Below are 15,186 nucleotides of genomic sequence, written 5' to 3'. Positions count from 1 at the left end.
TCAAAACGAACTTACTGGAATTCCCCCACACCTGCTAACTTATCACAAGTAAGATAAACATCTTCAGTAAAATCAACTTAGTGTTGAAATGTTTAAGAGGTGTGGTTTTGAACTCTCTTAATGTTGGCACACGCAGGCCACTGTCCTTTCATGCCCACCTGTTGGCTCTGCACCTGTCTGCTCTACTTTAAAGACTTGTCATCCACCTCAGCAAAAAAAAACATCTTTTGTCGTGTCACAGATCCACCCGTGGACACACCCTGCAGCGGAGGACAAAAGACACAAACATGTCCCTCCACTCTCTCCCGGCTCACCTTTCTCTCCCCGCAGGACTGGAAAGACTCGAGAGACCTGATCAGACTCAGGGGGGAAAAAAACCCGACAACTGCATCAAAAACCTCGTCCTGAGTTTACAATCAGACAGACGAGCCCGCCTGGGGAGAAGGAAAAATGTGAATCTTTGAGGGATTATGTGTGTGTGGAAAGACGAGTGAGAACCGGAGTGACAGGTTCCACATGACAGATTTAGATCTCTGAACGAGCTCAGGTGAAATAACCAGCTGTTAATTTACAGAGAAACTCTCAGCGTGGAGGTGCGAGACACAGAAAACACTCAGATTACTTAGAACATAAAAGTGAGATCCACAGAGCGCAGAGAAAAAGAAAAGCGCGCATCGTGATGATGAATAAAAAAAAATCCAATCATCGCTGACAATCAGACTTAGAGCCCCAGAGCAAAAAACGAGACACAGAGGCGGAAGTTTCCGGTGAAATCGACAGAAACGACCCGGTGTGTGTGTGGAAGGAAACGCGGTTAGAGCGCGGTGAGGACGCGGTGAGAGCGCGGTGCGTCCTCGCCGCGTCGCGAACATATTTAATGGATTTACCTTTGATGTAGTTAGATTTGGTCTCATCCAGCAGACTGGACGCGGAGATCCCCATGGTGCTGCTGCCCGAAGAGGATCCACAGGTAGGCTTTAGTCCACAGGTCTCATCGATCTGAAGCAGCACAGGAGGAGGAGGGAGGAGGACACGCCCTCCTTCACCTCCTCCTCCTCTTCCTCCTCCTCTGTGTGTTACTCAGTGACGCTCACACAGAAAAAAAAAACTGCTCATCTTTCTTCCTCAACCTCAGTCAAAAGGGTTTCCTCATTAAATCCATTTTAAACTTTTATTTGAGTCCAATAAATCCGAAATTATATAAATATGCAACAAACATCCTCTAATGTTTGGATTGGATTAATGGACCTTCTGAAAGGTGCAGAAAGTCTTGTAACAGGGGCGTCTCTAGAGTCTGTTGGGTCCTGATGTAAGGGGGCCTCAGGGGGCCCGTCCAATCAGAGGTCATCACCATGAAGTTACGCAAAATTTAATCAAAAAAAAAAAATGTTTCAAAATATACATGTGCAGACATTTAAAAACCAGAAGAATAGTAAATAAATAACTTGTTCACATTCGAGTAATTTTATATTTACAACAACCACAGTAGCTTCAAATTAGGGGGCGCCGAAAAATAAACAGGATGTTTTAATGTTGTTTCGGTGTCTGACTTCCTGTCCTGCTTGATCTGCTCTGTGGTAAATTTAATGCTCTGGATACAGACTCATTGAATAAAGTGAAAACCACTCAGCGGGGCATCTGGTGGATTTGAACAGTTATTAAGGAGGTTTCCTGTCATTGCAAACTTTGCACATTCATGTTTAGCCCCCGCTGCGGTTCAAAGGTTGTCAGCCCCCTACTGGCCTGTGGCCCCGAGCAGGTGACAGCCTAATTTATTTTTGGGGGTGGGGAGTTTGTTTTTAATGGATTCATTCCTCTCTTATAACCAGCCGTCTAATGACATTCTTAAAAACTTTTTGACTAACTACTTAGTAACTAACTACTATTTTTATCTTATTTTACTTCTTACTGTCCTTTTATTTATGCTCTTATCTTAACTCCACTTCATTTTTTATCTTACTTACTTTGTCTATTTTTGTTTTATATGTATATTTACTTTTTATTTTTATTAATATTATTGTTTTTTTTTATAATTTCTTCACTTGTTTCTTTTCCTGCTCTTACCTTCTTATTGCTGTTCTCTTTTGATTTGCTTTTAGCTCTTTTAGTTTCTTACATCTTTTTAAATCTTTGGTTCCTCTTGGTCTCAGCTCGTGTTGTTGGGTTCTTGTGTTGCCTGGGTTCTTGTGATGGTTCTTGTGATGGTTCTTGTGATGGTTCTTATGATGGTTCTTGTGATGGTTCTTGTGATGGTTCTTGTGATGGTTCTTGTGATGGTTCTTGTGATGGTTCTTATAATGGTTCTTGTGATGGTTCTTGTGATGGTTCTTATGATGGTTCTTATGATGGTTCTTGTGATGGTTCTTATGATGGTTCTTATGATGGTTCTTGTGATGGTTCTTATGATGGTTCTTGTGATGGTTCTTGTGATGGTTCTTGTGATGGTTCTTGTGATGGTTCTTATGATGGTTCTTGTGATGGTTCTTGTGATGGTTCTTGTGATGGTTCTTATGATGGTTCTTATGATGGTTCTTGTGATGGTTCTTATGATGGTTCTTGTGATGGTTCTTGTGATGGTTCTTATGATGGTTCTTGTGATGGTTCTTATGATGGTTCTTATGATGGTTCTTGTGATGGTTCTTGTGATGGTTCTTATGATGGTTCTTGTGATGGTACTTATGATGGTTCTTGTGATGGTTCTTATGATGGTTCTTGTGATGGTACTTGTGATGGTTCTTGTGATGGTTCTTATGATGGTTCTTATGATGGTTCTTGTGATGGTTCTTGTGATGGTACTTATGATAGTTCTTATAATGGTTCTTATGATGGTTCTTGTGATGGTTCTTGTGATGGTACTTATGATGGTTCTTGTGATGGTTCTTGTGATGGTTCTTGTGATGGTACTTATGATGGTTCTTGTGATGGTTCTTGTGATGGTTCTTATGATGGTTCTTATGATGGTTCTTGTGATGGTTCTTATGATGGTTCTTGTGATGGTTCTTATGATGGTTCTTGTGATGGTTCTTGTGATGGTTCTTATGATGGTTCTTGTGATGGTTCTTATGATGGTTCTTGTGATGGTTCTTATGATGGTTCTTATGATGGTTCTTGTGATGGTTCTTGTGATGGTTCTTGTGATGGTTCTTGTGATGGTTCTTATGATGGTTCTTGTGATGGTTCTTATGATGGTTCTTATGATGGTTCTTGTGATGGTTCTTGTGATGGTTCTTGTGATGGTTCTTGTGATGGTCGGGTTCTATATGTCTGTTGGGTATCGTGCACTTTGGGTTCTTTTCTGTTGAATTGTATTTAATTATTTTTAGTATTTTACATTTGTTATGTTCTTGCTGTTGTTTCTGTTCTTCTGTGTTTGGTTTAGTTTGTTCTTGTTTTTGCTGTTTGTCAAAGCACTTTGTAAACCTGTGTTTTTAAAAGGTGATATAGAAATAAAGTTATTATTATTATTATTAATAAAGTTTTTATTAACTCAAACTAAAAGTCCCTGGAAGGACTCTAAACATATCTCTCGGGTTAACAAAAACAAAAAAAAAGTGATACCAATTACTGGATAATTGAAGATTGCTAGGAAATAGGCGATAAACTGAATATTCAAGATTAATAAAAGGTCGTCCTGGTTACAGTAAAACAAACCGACTCCCTTGATAAAATCTGGAATATCAGGAGATAGTAAAAATACCGAATGGTTCTTCTCTGTGAATTATTTGCTTTAGTGATTTTTAAATGTTCTATTTTAATGTTTCTTTTCTTTCCTCTGTCGTGATGCTTTAGATGTCTTGTGTGAAGCACTTTGAAATGCCTTGTTGTTGAAATGTGTTATATTAAATAAACTTGCCTTGCCATCGATCATTAAAATAAAAAGATTGTATCATTTGTAAAAGACCGAGAAGGATCAAACATTTTGACCTCCTCTCTCTTAAAACGCTGAATAAAGACGCACACAGTCTTCACGTTTCACAGAGAAATCAAGCTTTGCAGAAAGACTTTATTCCTTTATTTTACAATTAATAGAAAACAGTGAGACAACGAAGCAGCTGGAAAAAGAAAACATGACGTTCCTAAAGTCATGGATCTTGATCTGAAATAAATAGAAGAGCGGAGGATCAAACGCTCGCTCGCTGCAGGACCAAAGAAAAGCAGAAGATCAGTGCAGTCAGAACTTTTCTTAATGTTTCACACAGACGGTAAAAAGTGGAGCCGAGTCGTCCTCACTCTCTCATATTGTCTTCTCCACGCTCGTGCTGGTGTGCGCGGCGTTGGAGGACGTGGGGACGCTGTACTTGGTGAGGACCGACTTAAACTGCTCCAGCGAGGCGTCGGTTCGAACCCCCGTCGGGTCGAAGTGAGTCCGACCTACCCTGAAGCCGGCCTCGGTCAGGTACTGAATAAACTTGTTCAACCTGCACAGAGAGTTCAGGTAGGTTTGTCACTGGAACACACTGGAGACACAAAGAGGTCAGGGGTCAGAGGTCAGAGGTCACTTACTTTGGCATGTTCATGCCTCTGATGCTGTGGCGGTGGATGCTGTAGTAGAAGGGCGGATGCTCCAGAGACGCATCAGACTTCAGCTTCTTCACCACGTTTCCAGACTCCTCCCCGCTCTTCCTCTTCCCTGCAGAGGAACCAATCAGAGGATTAGAGCCGCACGGAAAACTAGACCTGATAGGATGAAGACGCTCTGCTGAACATTTATCTTAAACTCTAGTAGAGATCCCAGAGTTTAAAAAAACAGAAGAGTTTAGACGTTTAAAGAGGCAGATGAAACATACACAGAGAGTTCAAATCTCATCAAATGAAGAAGAAAACAATGGAGACGTTAAAGGAAGAATGTGCGACTTTTTGATCCAGTAGATGTCGTCTTTGAGCTCCAGCATGAAACCAAAACAAACTGCTGTTAGGCCACGCCTCCTCCATACTGAAGCCTCCGCTCTCCTCCAGAGACACACCTCCAACCACCTCTCCACTCAGGTTCACAGGAAGGAGTTTAGCGCAAGCAGCGGGCAAAAATAATCCTTTTGCTCCAGCTGCGATCACCTGTGTCCTGCATTGTTGTGTTAGCATGCTAATGTTAGCGCTCTTTAGTTAGCTCGTAGCTTAGCATTGCATGTAAACTGACACAGAATGAGCGTGATCTAAAAACTCTGACTAACATCCAAATAATCAGTGAGTATGTTCTTCTTCTTCTCTCTAGTTCTTGACTAAAACAGCTTTTATACACAAGGGGAGGAGCCGGCCGTCCCGTCCATGTAAACACGGCTCTGACAACAACACAGCCAGCGGGACTCGAGCTTCTCCCTCATTGTAGACAGTCAGGACTCAGAGACACATTTACACAGGACAGACTTTATGATATATTGATGTGGAACATGTTTCATTCCTTTAAAGGGGATTCAAAAATCTCTTCAATCGAGGCTTTTCACTGCAGAGCATCTTCATGGTTCAGTGCCTCAGAAGCTACTAGCTACACTGCCCTCTGGAGGACGCTTGTAGAGCTGCAGCTCAGTGCTGTAAGGAGCCGCTCTCTGTATTCTTGTTACTCTGTGATTGGTTGGGGGAGACTGACTGATGCAGAGCGCTGTGAGGACATTAAAGGTCTAATTAAAGCGTCTTCCTCTTTAACAAAAGATGCTCTCTCTTTTCTGTCATGTTATCACACTTGGTCTTTTAACCCCCGATACAAGTAAAAAAAAAAAATGGCCCTGGCTTTAAAAACAATCCTCAGTCAGAAACTTGGAAATCTCAAACTCGACACTCGCTGACTCACAGACTTTTAGACGCGTTCCCCGTTAAGTGTGTGAGGGTTTAATGCCGTCTCACTTTCAGGGCTTTCACACTTGCAGAAAACTCCAGTGTGTTAATGACAAAAAAATGTGACGTCATGATAGTGCGTCCCGTTACTCGAGCCCTCACACTGCGGAACCGGACGCCGTTAAAAGTCTGTCAGGGTTCAGTGCTCGGGATGCAGGACGGAGAGCGGGATCTACCATCGGACTCACCGGACTGATCGGCAGGACCCGACTCCTCTCCGCTCGGTGGCGTCTTAATGACGACGCCGCACTCCGCTGCAGAGAGGAAACAGAGAGTCATCTGTAAACATGAGCACCGTCAACGGATCACAGATGCAGGTGCTGGACGGCGGATTCCTTTACCCTGGTTGGTGAGAGCCGACGACTTGAGCACGGTGCACTCGGACTCACAGATCAGAGTCTTCACGAGCCCCTGGATGTCGTCCATGCTGTGCTGCACGGCTGCTGACAGCATCCTCCTCAGGAAGCCCGTGTTGAACAGGGGACCACACCTGGACACACACACACACACACACACACACACACACACACACACACACACACACACACACACACACACACACACACACACACACACACACACACACACACACACACACACACACACACACACACACACACACACACACACACACACACACACACACACACACACACACACACACACACACACACACAGGGATCTGTGACTGTCACACATTCACATGACATCAAACACTAATGGAACGCCCAGCTGGTGGAGCAAGAAAGTCTTCCTACAGCTGCACGCTACAAAGCTACCTTTTCAATAACGTTAACCATCACTGGAGAAAATGTGCAGAATGTCCCCACAAGGATAGAAAAATCCCTGAAGCATCTCCCTCCCTGCACTCTCCCTGTTTCTCCCCCCCCCCCCTTCTGTGCAGGTAGCTGTGTACCAGCGAGGGTTAACCTACAGGTGTGTTAAATGTGCATGTGTAGCTCGCTAATACTGCACACCTCTGCACAGTTCACTGTCGGATTGAAAGTATCTTAAAGGTTATTTCACGTCTGTTATTTCCTGTTTTTAAGCTGCAGAGTTACAGATACTGGGTCGTAAACTTGCCGATGCAATGACGGTCAAACATTCAAAGATGGACGTACAGTAGACCACGAGCCGTCACACATTTGTTTGTTGCAAGATCTCATCTTTTTTTTGGGGGGCTTTTTGTGCCTTTAATGTAGAGACAGGACAGTGGATAGAGTCGTAAATCAGAGAGAGAGAGAGTGGAATGACATGCAGGAAAGGAGCCACAGGTAGGATTCGAACCCGGGCCACCCGCTTGGAGGCTAGCCTCCATACATGGGGCGTGCACACCAACCACTGCGCCACCAGTGCCCCCAGGAAAAACTGTTTCTATAGGGGCGCCGAATGGCCTAGTGGTTATGACACGCCCCCTAAATGCAGAGGCTGTAGTCCTGGCTGCAGAGGCCGCGGGTTGGAGTGCGGCCTCCGCTCTCTCCCAGCTAACACAATCTGTCTCTCTTCGTCGCCCCCAACATGCAACTAAAAAAAATCTCCACTCAGTGTGTCGTTGTCTAACGTCGCTGTGTGCACAGATACTGAGAGTTTGTTTTTACCATAACGGTCCCAGCTGCACCGCTGTCCTTCCAGGCAGACTCCCGTGACAGTTACAGGGCAGCGTGTCTGCAAGAAAAACACACAAGACGTCGTGGTTACTTTTTCATTTCGTCTTCGACCTGTATGAACGGTAACACCTGCAGCCCCTTTCAAAAACATTTTCTACCTTTCCTTTTATTCATTCACACTAACCACTGCACCACCAGCGCCCCAAACATGTTTTTTTTATTTTTAAAGCAGTTTCAGGATTTTGTTTAAAAACTCAACATCATGTACGTTCTCTTCCCTCAGAGACTCACAGCCCGTCATTTTTTATTATTATTATTTTTCTTATAATTATTTTTTCTTTCTAAATCTTAATTTAATTATCTTTATTCTCTTCGTACCTTTTCTTTGGATTTTTCTTTATTTTATTTCATGTATGTATTCTTGTGTTTAAAAAATGATATATAAAAATGTGTCAGGATGAACAAAACTTGTAATGAAGTAAAACAGTAAAATAAAGTAATGAAAAAAAAAAAAAAAAAGAGAGACTGACCGTCTGTCATGTTTCCCAGTTTCAGGAAGACCCTCTCCTCACACCACTGACAGTGGACGAGTTTACGCAACTTCTTGGCCGACTCGTCCGCCTGCGTCGGCCCTCGGAGGACTCGGACCACCACCAGGACGAAATGCTCCAACGCCACCGCCAGCAGCACCTCGATGCCTTTGTTACAGCGAGCCGCCGCTCTGCAACACACACACACACACACACACACACACACACACACACACACACACACACACACACACACACACACACACACACACACACACACACACACACACACACACACACACACACACACACACACACACACACACACACACACACACACACACACACACACACACACACACACACACACACACACACACACACACACACACACACACACACACACACACACACACACACACACACACACACACACACACACCACAGAGAGGCGGGGATGAAGTGATCGCAGGTTCCACATGAAAAACAGGACGGATGAAATCAAGAACATTCAGGCGGCTACCTGGCCACCGTGGCTACGACCATGCGCGCGGCGAGCTCTTTGTAGTACTCGGTGCGTACGATGTGGCAGCCGTAGTGCCGCAGGGTGACGTTTGGAGACTTGGAGTACAGGGAGCCCGTGTCGGTGGACGTCACAGAGATGATGCCCAGGTTCCGGACGTTTCTGAAGGCGGCGTCCAGGTAGTTCACCGCCGTCCCGTACGGATCCAAGTGACTGAAAGAGTCAAGACGTAGAAGGTTATAAAATCACCGTTTTTAAAAATGTCGGTTCTTTTGTCCGCACCAGAGTTCGTTTCAGCGTTCACACAACCTCAAACCTGGAGGTGGTTTCAAACGGCTCAGGTGTGAATGCGCCCCGCGTGATTAACCGCCCTCGTACTCACATGTAGTCGAAAGACCGCAGGTGCATGATGACGTTGGCGTCCATCTTGGCGACCTCCACCGTGGCGATGGTCGCCCCTTTGACCTCACCGGCAGCGCCATCAGGCCCCCCTCGAGGCGCTCGCGGGCTACCGTCCACCCGCATGTTGTTGAGCTCGCAGTTCTCCTTGATCATCTTGACGCACGTGTCGCTGATGTCGGTTATGGTGACTTTGACGGCGCTGCGGAGGTGCTTCGCCCACTGGAGGCCCATGATCCCTGAGAAACAGACAGGAAGTGTAAATCAGCACGAGAGGGGAGGGGTACATGGAAAACTCTGGTGACTTCAGGCTGTATCGGTAGCTGGAACTCTAAAATAAAAAAACACTCCTTATAGATATAATGTTGAGAAACGACTTCTGGAGGACAGCGTGAAGTCAGACCCCCCTCTGGGTTTGTTGTTCTCGGCTCTGTGTTCACGCTGACAGGACGGCGCCTCCTTCAGCCTCTTTATGTTTCACTCAGAGGCTCAGACATGTTTTTTTTAAGATTTATTTATTGGGCATTTTGTGCTTTTAATGGAGAGATAGGAGGGAGAGAGAGAGAGAGAGAGAGAGAGAGAGAGAGAGAGAGAGGGGAATGACATGCGGGAAAGGAGCCACGGGTCGGATTAGAACCCGGGTCACCCGCTTGGAGGACCACGGCCTCCATAAACGGGGCGCACGCTCCAACCACTGTGCCACCAGCGCCCCAAACATGTTTTTACCTTCTTCACTTGAGCCCCTCCCTCTCTGACTGATTACCCTGCCGCCACGCTGGGGAAGAGAGAGACGGGCCCCCGCCCACTCAGGGTCACAGGGGAACAACTGAGCAACAGACTTTACAAACTGAAGGAGAAGTGAAAAACAAACAGGTAACAACTTTGAGATGTAAAAGGTCACATGAAATGATATCAGAGTTTTGTTTTACGTTCATCAGCACTCGTCTGCTGCTCTTCGTCTCACAGAAACTTGCAGGTGAAACAGGAAGGGAGGAGGGGAGCTGAGGGATGAAGGGGGCGTGTCCAAAGTGAGCGTTTGTTTTGGTCTGAATCTGCTCTGTAGTTACATAGTTAGCCCTTAAAGTAAATGTTTTGTTGTTCCAAAAGTGTTCGAAGTCCAATAACAAGAAACATGAATCTGTGGCACCAGTGGCCCAGCGTGTCTAGTGCGTCCTTTTCTCACCTGTGGCTCCGAAAGCATCGAGACACTCGAGCGGGTTTCTCTCCTCGGCCAGCACGGCCAGCGAACAAAACACCAGCTGCCTGAAACGTAAACACACCAACACACATTCAGCTTCAGGAGGATTTGGGTCATCCCCATAAATCTGCACTTTCATCTTTTGCAGAACGCCTCTCACCTGTTGGGCCTCATCTTGCGGTTGAAGTAGGTGTCGCTCTTCTGCGGGGTGGTGTGGTTCGGGAGGAGCTGCACGTTGGTCCCAAGTTCTTTCATGATTTCAAACGCCTGACCGGACGGAGCTGCGGAAACGATAAGCACATTCAGTCACACACAAAACGACAATCTCAGCATCGCTCCTCTAATAAATTAGTTAACCTCTGGAAGGTGATGATGACAGGTGAGGTAACCGCGCTCGGGCCCGGTTTGGCCTGGAGCCGTGTGAGCGCAGGCCAGAGGCGGACTGGGGAATTAGGGGTGCCAGACTTGATGTCACATTCTTCATCAACATGGGTGGCAAAATGAGTTTTGTAAATGTTAAAGGCACTTTTTCAGATTTTGGTTGAAATTGTCTTTAGGTCCTGACAGAAATTAATAACTCAGGTTCTCTGAAAAAGGAACAAATAGAATCCGTCATCTGTATCAGTTTGTAAGTCTGTAAAAACTTCCACCAATCTGATGAACCAATCAGACGCCTCCCTGTCTCCCTGCTCGTTCTCTACCTCTTGTAGCTCACACTCAAAGAGCGTCACAGTTTATACTGTGAGTTTACGGACCGCTGAATGAGACATGAGACGACGTAGTTTCTACACACTGCAAGAGATGAGCTGAGGTCCGCTTCTGGAGCAAACGGCGCTCGTGCATGTAAGTGAGGGGGCGTGGCTTTAGAGGGAGCACAGAGGGGAGGGGTTGGGTGCAGACGGAGCACTGAGGGAATGCTACTTTCAAAATCATGCTAGTTTCTTTAAAATTACCAACCCTGCCTTTAAGATACTTCTTTTATGTCACGTTTTGCACATCAACACTTTGCTCAAATATAACTCGTAACAGAGACATTCAGCACCTGAACGCAGAATAAGTGCGGCCAGCATAAGTTTTATAATTCTCCCTCAAAGGGCGGCGATATTAGAAGCCTTCCTTGTTTTCTTTTTTTAGCCCGTCCCTTGCGATACAGACACAAAGTATGTAACCAAGTTATCGGTGCTTTAATTACCCGGCTCCTCAATCTGTGCGTCTGAGCTCCCGGAGTAGCTGGCTTCAGTCTCTCCTTTGTTGACGTGTCGTTTCAGGTGGCTGACCATGTCGGTTTTCCGGGCGATGGTGACAGAACACACGACACAGTGGTAGTGAGCCACGTGTCTCCCCGAGGCCTGGAAGGAGGGAATATGGTTCAATAAGTGTGACTGAAGCTAACTGACAGATTAGTGATGTGAGAGTTAAAATCCCACCGTTCAGACGGAGATGTCTCGAGGACTTACGGAGCGGCGAGCGTTGAACTGCTTACTCCTCTAGAATTCATGTGTTTGTCATACCACGATCTAAAATCTGCTTTTAGTGCGATCGAGATGTGAAGGCAAACCAGAGTCTGTGAACCCTGAACTGAGGGGGGACTCTGAGTTTTCAGTCTAAGCAATGGAGGTCACTCAAACCCAAGAAAGAGGGGTCGGCTCCGAGTCAGTTACTACGGTAACCAAGTCTGTGAACCGAACCTGGTCAGGAGCAGATCCTCTCCGTCTCCTCCCTCTTACTCTTGACTAAAACAAACTCAAATCAGCTGCTTTGGAACCAGAGACTCAAGAGTTCCCCACCTGAGACTGAATCAGCTCAGAGGGTTTAGACTGAGAGTGTGTTGAACTATTCTTTCAAATTGAGAATCTTTATCTTGTGTATCTCGTGTTTGAGGTCTCACCTGATCTCCGCTGAGGCTGGGCTTCAGGTTTCTGCAGGGCAGGTGACAGATACACATCCTCTGACCTGTAACAGGTGTAAAAATATGTTGTGATATTATCAGTATTGGACAGACGTCCTGACATTCAGATGGATTAGATACTGTCACCTAGTGTTTAAAACCGGTACTGCAGTCCAAATTCTAAACATCATAGAGAGCTGTCTCCCCCCCCCCTCCTCTCTAGAGTCCATGCTCACACAGGTCACCATGTGGTGGACTCTGAAGCTTCAGTGTTTATCCAGCTCTGCATGGGTCTGTAAACCTTTCTGTGTTCTAACCTCTCTCCATTTTTCAAAAGCATCTCCAATATTGATCCTAGTTTGAGCACGTTTCTGCTCGTGGAGCTTATTAGAAACATGCAGAGGCTTTTTAGGTCGGGTACAATCACTTCTATCTGAACCACTTCTCTTGCCCGCTACCATCTCTGCAACACCTGTTGACCTGATAACTGCTCTCATATCTGGCAAACCGAGGGGCGTCCAAAACGGCCGTGTAGGGGGGTCGACTTAAAACCTCCTACCTTCTCTGGTCCAAACAAATCCAGAGCATTCAGGAGCAGAATCTAAAGTTAGAAGGAGGACATACTGGCTGGCCAAAACCCATCAGTGTTCATCGTTTGGTGTGTAACGACTTGACTGTCTGACCTTCTTTTGGCGTGAACTGGAAGAGCGAAGGTGAGGCAGGACCCGATCGCCTGTCATCACATTCCTACCTTCAAACTCAACGTAGACTTTCCAGTGGAGGTTCTGCAGGTGTCGGCGGAGCTTGTGGCTGTAGCAAGCTTTAAACTTCTCCTCGGGACACAGAGGGCACGACTTACGTCCCGCTGATGACAAAAACACAAAAACACAAAAACACAAAGCTTGTAAGTAACGCTTCACTTATAAACTTTCCCGCTGTCTGGGGCCCTGGTTGTTTTTGGGGTTGATCACCAACAGTTCCAGGTAACGGGTCAGACCGTCGCCCCTTCATGTCTATGTGTTGCTCAACTGAATATTAAAAAAAGAAAGTAGGTCTGTTTACAAACTCAGACAGAGGAGGAAAAGGATTTAATGAAGAACCAAACTCACCGCCGTTCAGGTCAACCAGCATCTCAAAGCCCTCCAGTTTAGTCTGGATGGAAATGTGTCGCTCTGCTTGGAGAAAAAGAGTTGACTTATGTTGTTAATGTGTCAGAGATAAGTTGCCTCTGAAGAGTCAGTGAACACACATGAAGCTGATACACAGAGGCAGCTCTCGGTTCATCACCTGGAGTCGTGGTTGAGGGTTTAGAATCGCTGTCTGAAGCAGCTTCATTCTTCGCCGTCTGATCTGCAGTTTGATCATCAACTGAGGGAGCATCTCCAGCAGCTCCACCTTCACAGAGAGAGAGAGAGAGAGAGAAGGACATGATAAAGGTATCTTACTATCTGATCAGACATTAAGGAAACATGTTGAAGTGCTGGCTTCTCTGACAACAATGCAGCAGCCAGTATGTCCTCCTTCTAACTTTAGATTCTGCTCCTGAATGCTCTGGATTTGTTTGGACCAGAGAAGGTAGGAGGTTTTAAGGCGAACCCCCCTACACGGCCGTTTTGGACGCCCCTCGGTTTGCCAGATATGAGAGCAGTTATCAGGTCAACAGGTGTTGCAGAGATGGTAGCGGGCAAGAGAAGTGGTTCAGATAGAAGTGATTGTACCCGACCTAAAAAGCCTCTGCATGTTTCTAATAAGCTCCACGAGCAGAAACGTGCTCAAACTAGGATCAATATTGGAGATGCTTTTGAAAAATGGAGAGAGGTTAGAACACAGAAAGGTTTACAGACCCATGCAGAGCTGGATAAACACTGAAGCTTCAGAGTCCACCACATGGTGACCTGTGTGAGCATGGACTCTAGAGAGGAGGGGGGGGGGAGACAGCTCTCTATGATGTTTAGAATTTGGACTGCAGTACCGGTTTTAAACACTAGGTGACAGTATCTAATCCATCTGAATGTCAGGACGTCTGTCCAATACTGATAATATCACAACATATTTTTACACCTGTTACAGGTCAGAGGATGTGTATCTGTCACCTGCCCTGCAGAAACCTGAAGCCCAGCCTCAGCGGAGATCAGGTGAGACCTCAAACACGCAAAGCCGTCCGCAGATAAAGATTCTCAATTTGAAAGAATAGTTCAACACACTCTCAGTCTAAACCCTCTGAGCTCTGAGTTGATTCAGTCTCAGGTGGGGAACTCTTGAGTCTCTGGTTCCAAAGCAGCTGATTTGAGTTTGTTTTAGTCAAGAGTAAGAGGGAGGAGACGGAGAGGATCTGCTCCTGACCAGGTTCGGTTCACAGACTTGGTTACCGTAGTAACTGACTCGGAGCCGACCCCTTTTTCTTGGGTTTGAGTGACCTCCATTGCTTAGATTGAAAACTCAGAGTCCCCCCTCAGTTCAGGGTTCACAGAGTCCACCACATGGTGACCTGTGTGAGCATCAACTCTAGAGAGGGGGGGAGGGGGTTCTTAATCTCAATGAGACTTTCCTTCTTTAAATAAATAAATAATAAATACATGTTTTGAGTGTAAGCCAAATGTAGACAGTGGTTGTTTTCTTCAGGTCTGAAACTAAAACAACCTTCTCTTTGTGAATAAAATAAATAAACATGCAGTTGGGCTCTGCTGCGGTCCTGTAGTGCAGCTCCGCGATGAGACCGTGCAAACCGAAACTACAAGTACAACTCAAATCTAACGGTGTGATAATATAACCAGTCTAAAGCTGTACTGTTGAATGTAACAGCTGACGACAACACATTAGCTTTCCTGTTAGCCCGCTGCAGCCATTAGGTAGCTGTTATTGTTGACTATTTAGGCCCTATGGCGGAGCTCCGTGGTGAGGCCCTCGTTTAGTTCAGCACTTACCAACTTAAATTCTGAGTGAATTCACTACACACCAGTGAAAACGATAAAAACTACGATTAACCCCCCTTTTAAAGGTCTCAAATGTGGTGTTTCATCGCGTACGTGCTGGAGTTAACTCACGTTTAATATCGACGTCCTCCTGGTGTAGCTGAGCAGCGTCTGCCTCTTTCAGCTCCGCCATACTGTCTCTACAACAACATACGCAGGAAGAGTTCTGCCGTGCGTAGTTTACGTAAAATGCGTAGTGTACGTAAAATGCGTAGTTCTGAGACGTAAGTGGCTCCTGAATGA

General features: G+C 45.8%; 2 protein-coding genes and 1 long non-coding RNA gene across 4 annotated transcripts in view; all 3 read right to left on the bottom strand.

Moving 5' to 3' along the window:
• The window catches only part of niban1a (niban apoptosis regulator 1a), a 35,894-nt gene extending 34,835 nt beyond the window's left edge, over positions 1-1,059 (bottom strand). The window contains exon 1 of the mRNA XM_061034960.1: positions 888-1,059. Coding sequence (XP_060890943.1) covers positions 888-942 — 55 coding nt within the window. The 5' untranslated portion in view covers positions 943-1,059. The remainder of the gene's footprint in view (positions 1-887) is intronic.
• A 2,905-nt stretch (positions 1,060-3,964) lies between these two features.
• trmt1l (tRNA methyltransferase 1-like) lies at positions 3,965-15,112 on the bottom strand. Of its 2 annotated transcripts, none has more exons than XM_061034970.1 (16): positions 15,016-15,112; positions 13,259-13,366; positions 13,081-13,146; positions 12,723-12,836; positions 11,972-12,036; positions 11,276-11,432; positions 10,244-10,364; positions 10,069-10,148; positions 8,869-9,124; positions 8,487-8,699; positions 7,964-8,154; positions 7,425-7,491; positions 6,168-6,316; positions 6,015-6,080; positions 4,504-4,630; positions 3,965-4,418 (listed from the first exon to the last, which is right to left on the bottom strand). In XM_061034970.1, exons 1-16 carry the CDS (start codon positions 15,074-15,076, stop codon positions 4,235-4,237), a joined length of 2,025 nt encoding a protein of 674 aa, XP_060890953.1. In that variant the 5' UTR covers positions 15,077-15,112; the 3' UTR covers positions 3,965-4,234. The 2 variants fall into 2 exon arrangements, with proteins under 2 accessions (XP_060890953.1, XP_060890954.1); XM_061034971.1 differs by having other exon boundaries at positions 13,081-13,143.
• On the bottom strand, positions 6,369-7,399 carry LOC132972092 (uncharacterized). Its single transcript, XR_009672859.1, has 2 exons — positions 6,761-7,399; positions 6,369-6,672 (listed from the first exon to the last, which is right to left on the bottom strand). It is a non-coding gene; the product is annotated as an uncharacterized LOC132972092 (long non-coding RNA).
• Positions 15,113-15,186: the final 74 nt, after the last annotated feature.

Source organism: Labrus mixtus, chromosome 3, assembly GCF_963584025.1.
Source record: "Labrus mixtus chromosome 3, fLabMix1.1, whole genome shotgun sequence".
Classification (NCBI taxonomy): domain Eukaryota; kingdom Metazoa; phylum Chordata; class Actinopteri; order Labriformes; family Labridae; genus Labrus; species Labrus mixtus.
Note: the sequence above shows the minus strand (reverse complement) of the source record. Positions and strands in the feature narration are given on the sequence as shown.

What these genes read in the sequence shown, in the direction of transcription:
- trmt1l (XM_061034970.1), bottom strand. Translation starts at nt 15,076, where the DNA reads ATGGCGGAGCTGAAAGAGGCAGACGCTGCTCAGCTACACCAGGAGGAC. An exon ending in CCAGCCTCAGCGGAGATCAG is followed by an intron (nt 11,433 to 11,971) that starts GTGAGACCTCAA and finishes CCCTCCTTCCAG; the next exon opens with GCCTCGGGGAGACACGTGGC. An exon ending in CGCACAGATTGAGGAGCCGG is followed by an intron (nt 10,365 to 11,275) that starts GTAATTAAAGCA and finishes TCGTTTCCGCAG; the next exon opens with CTCCGTCCGGTCAGGCGTTT.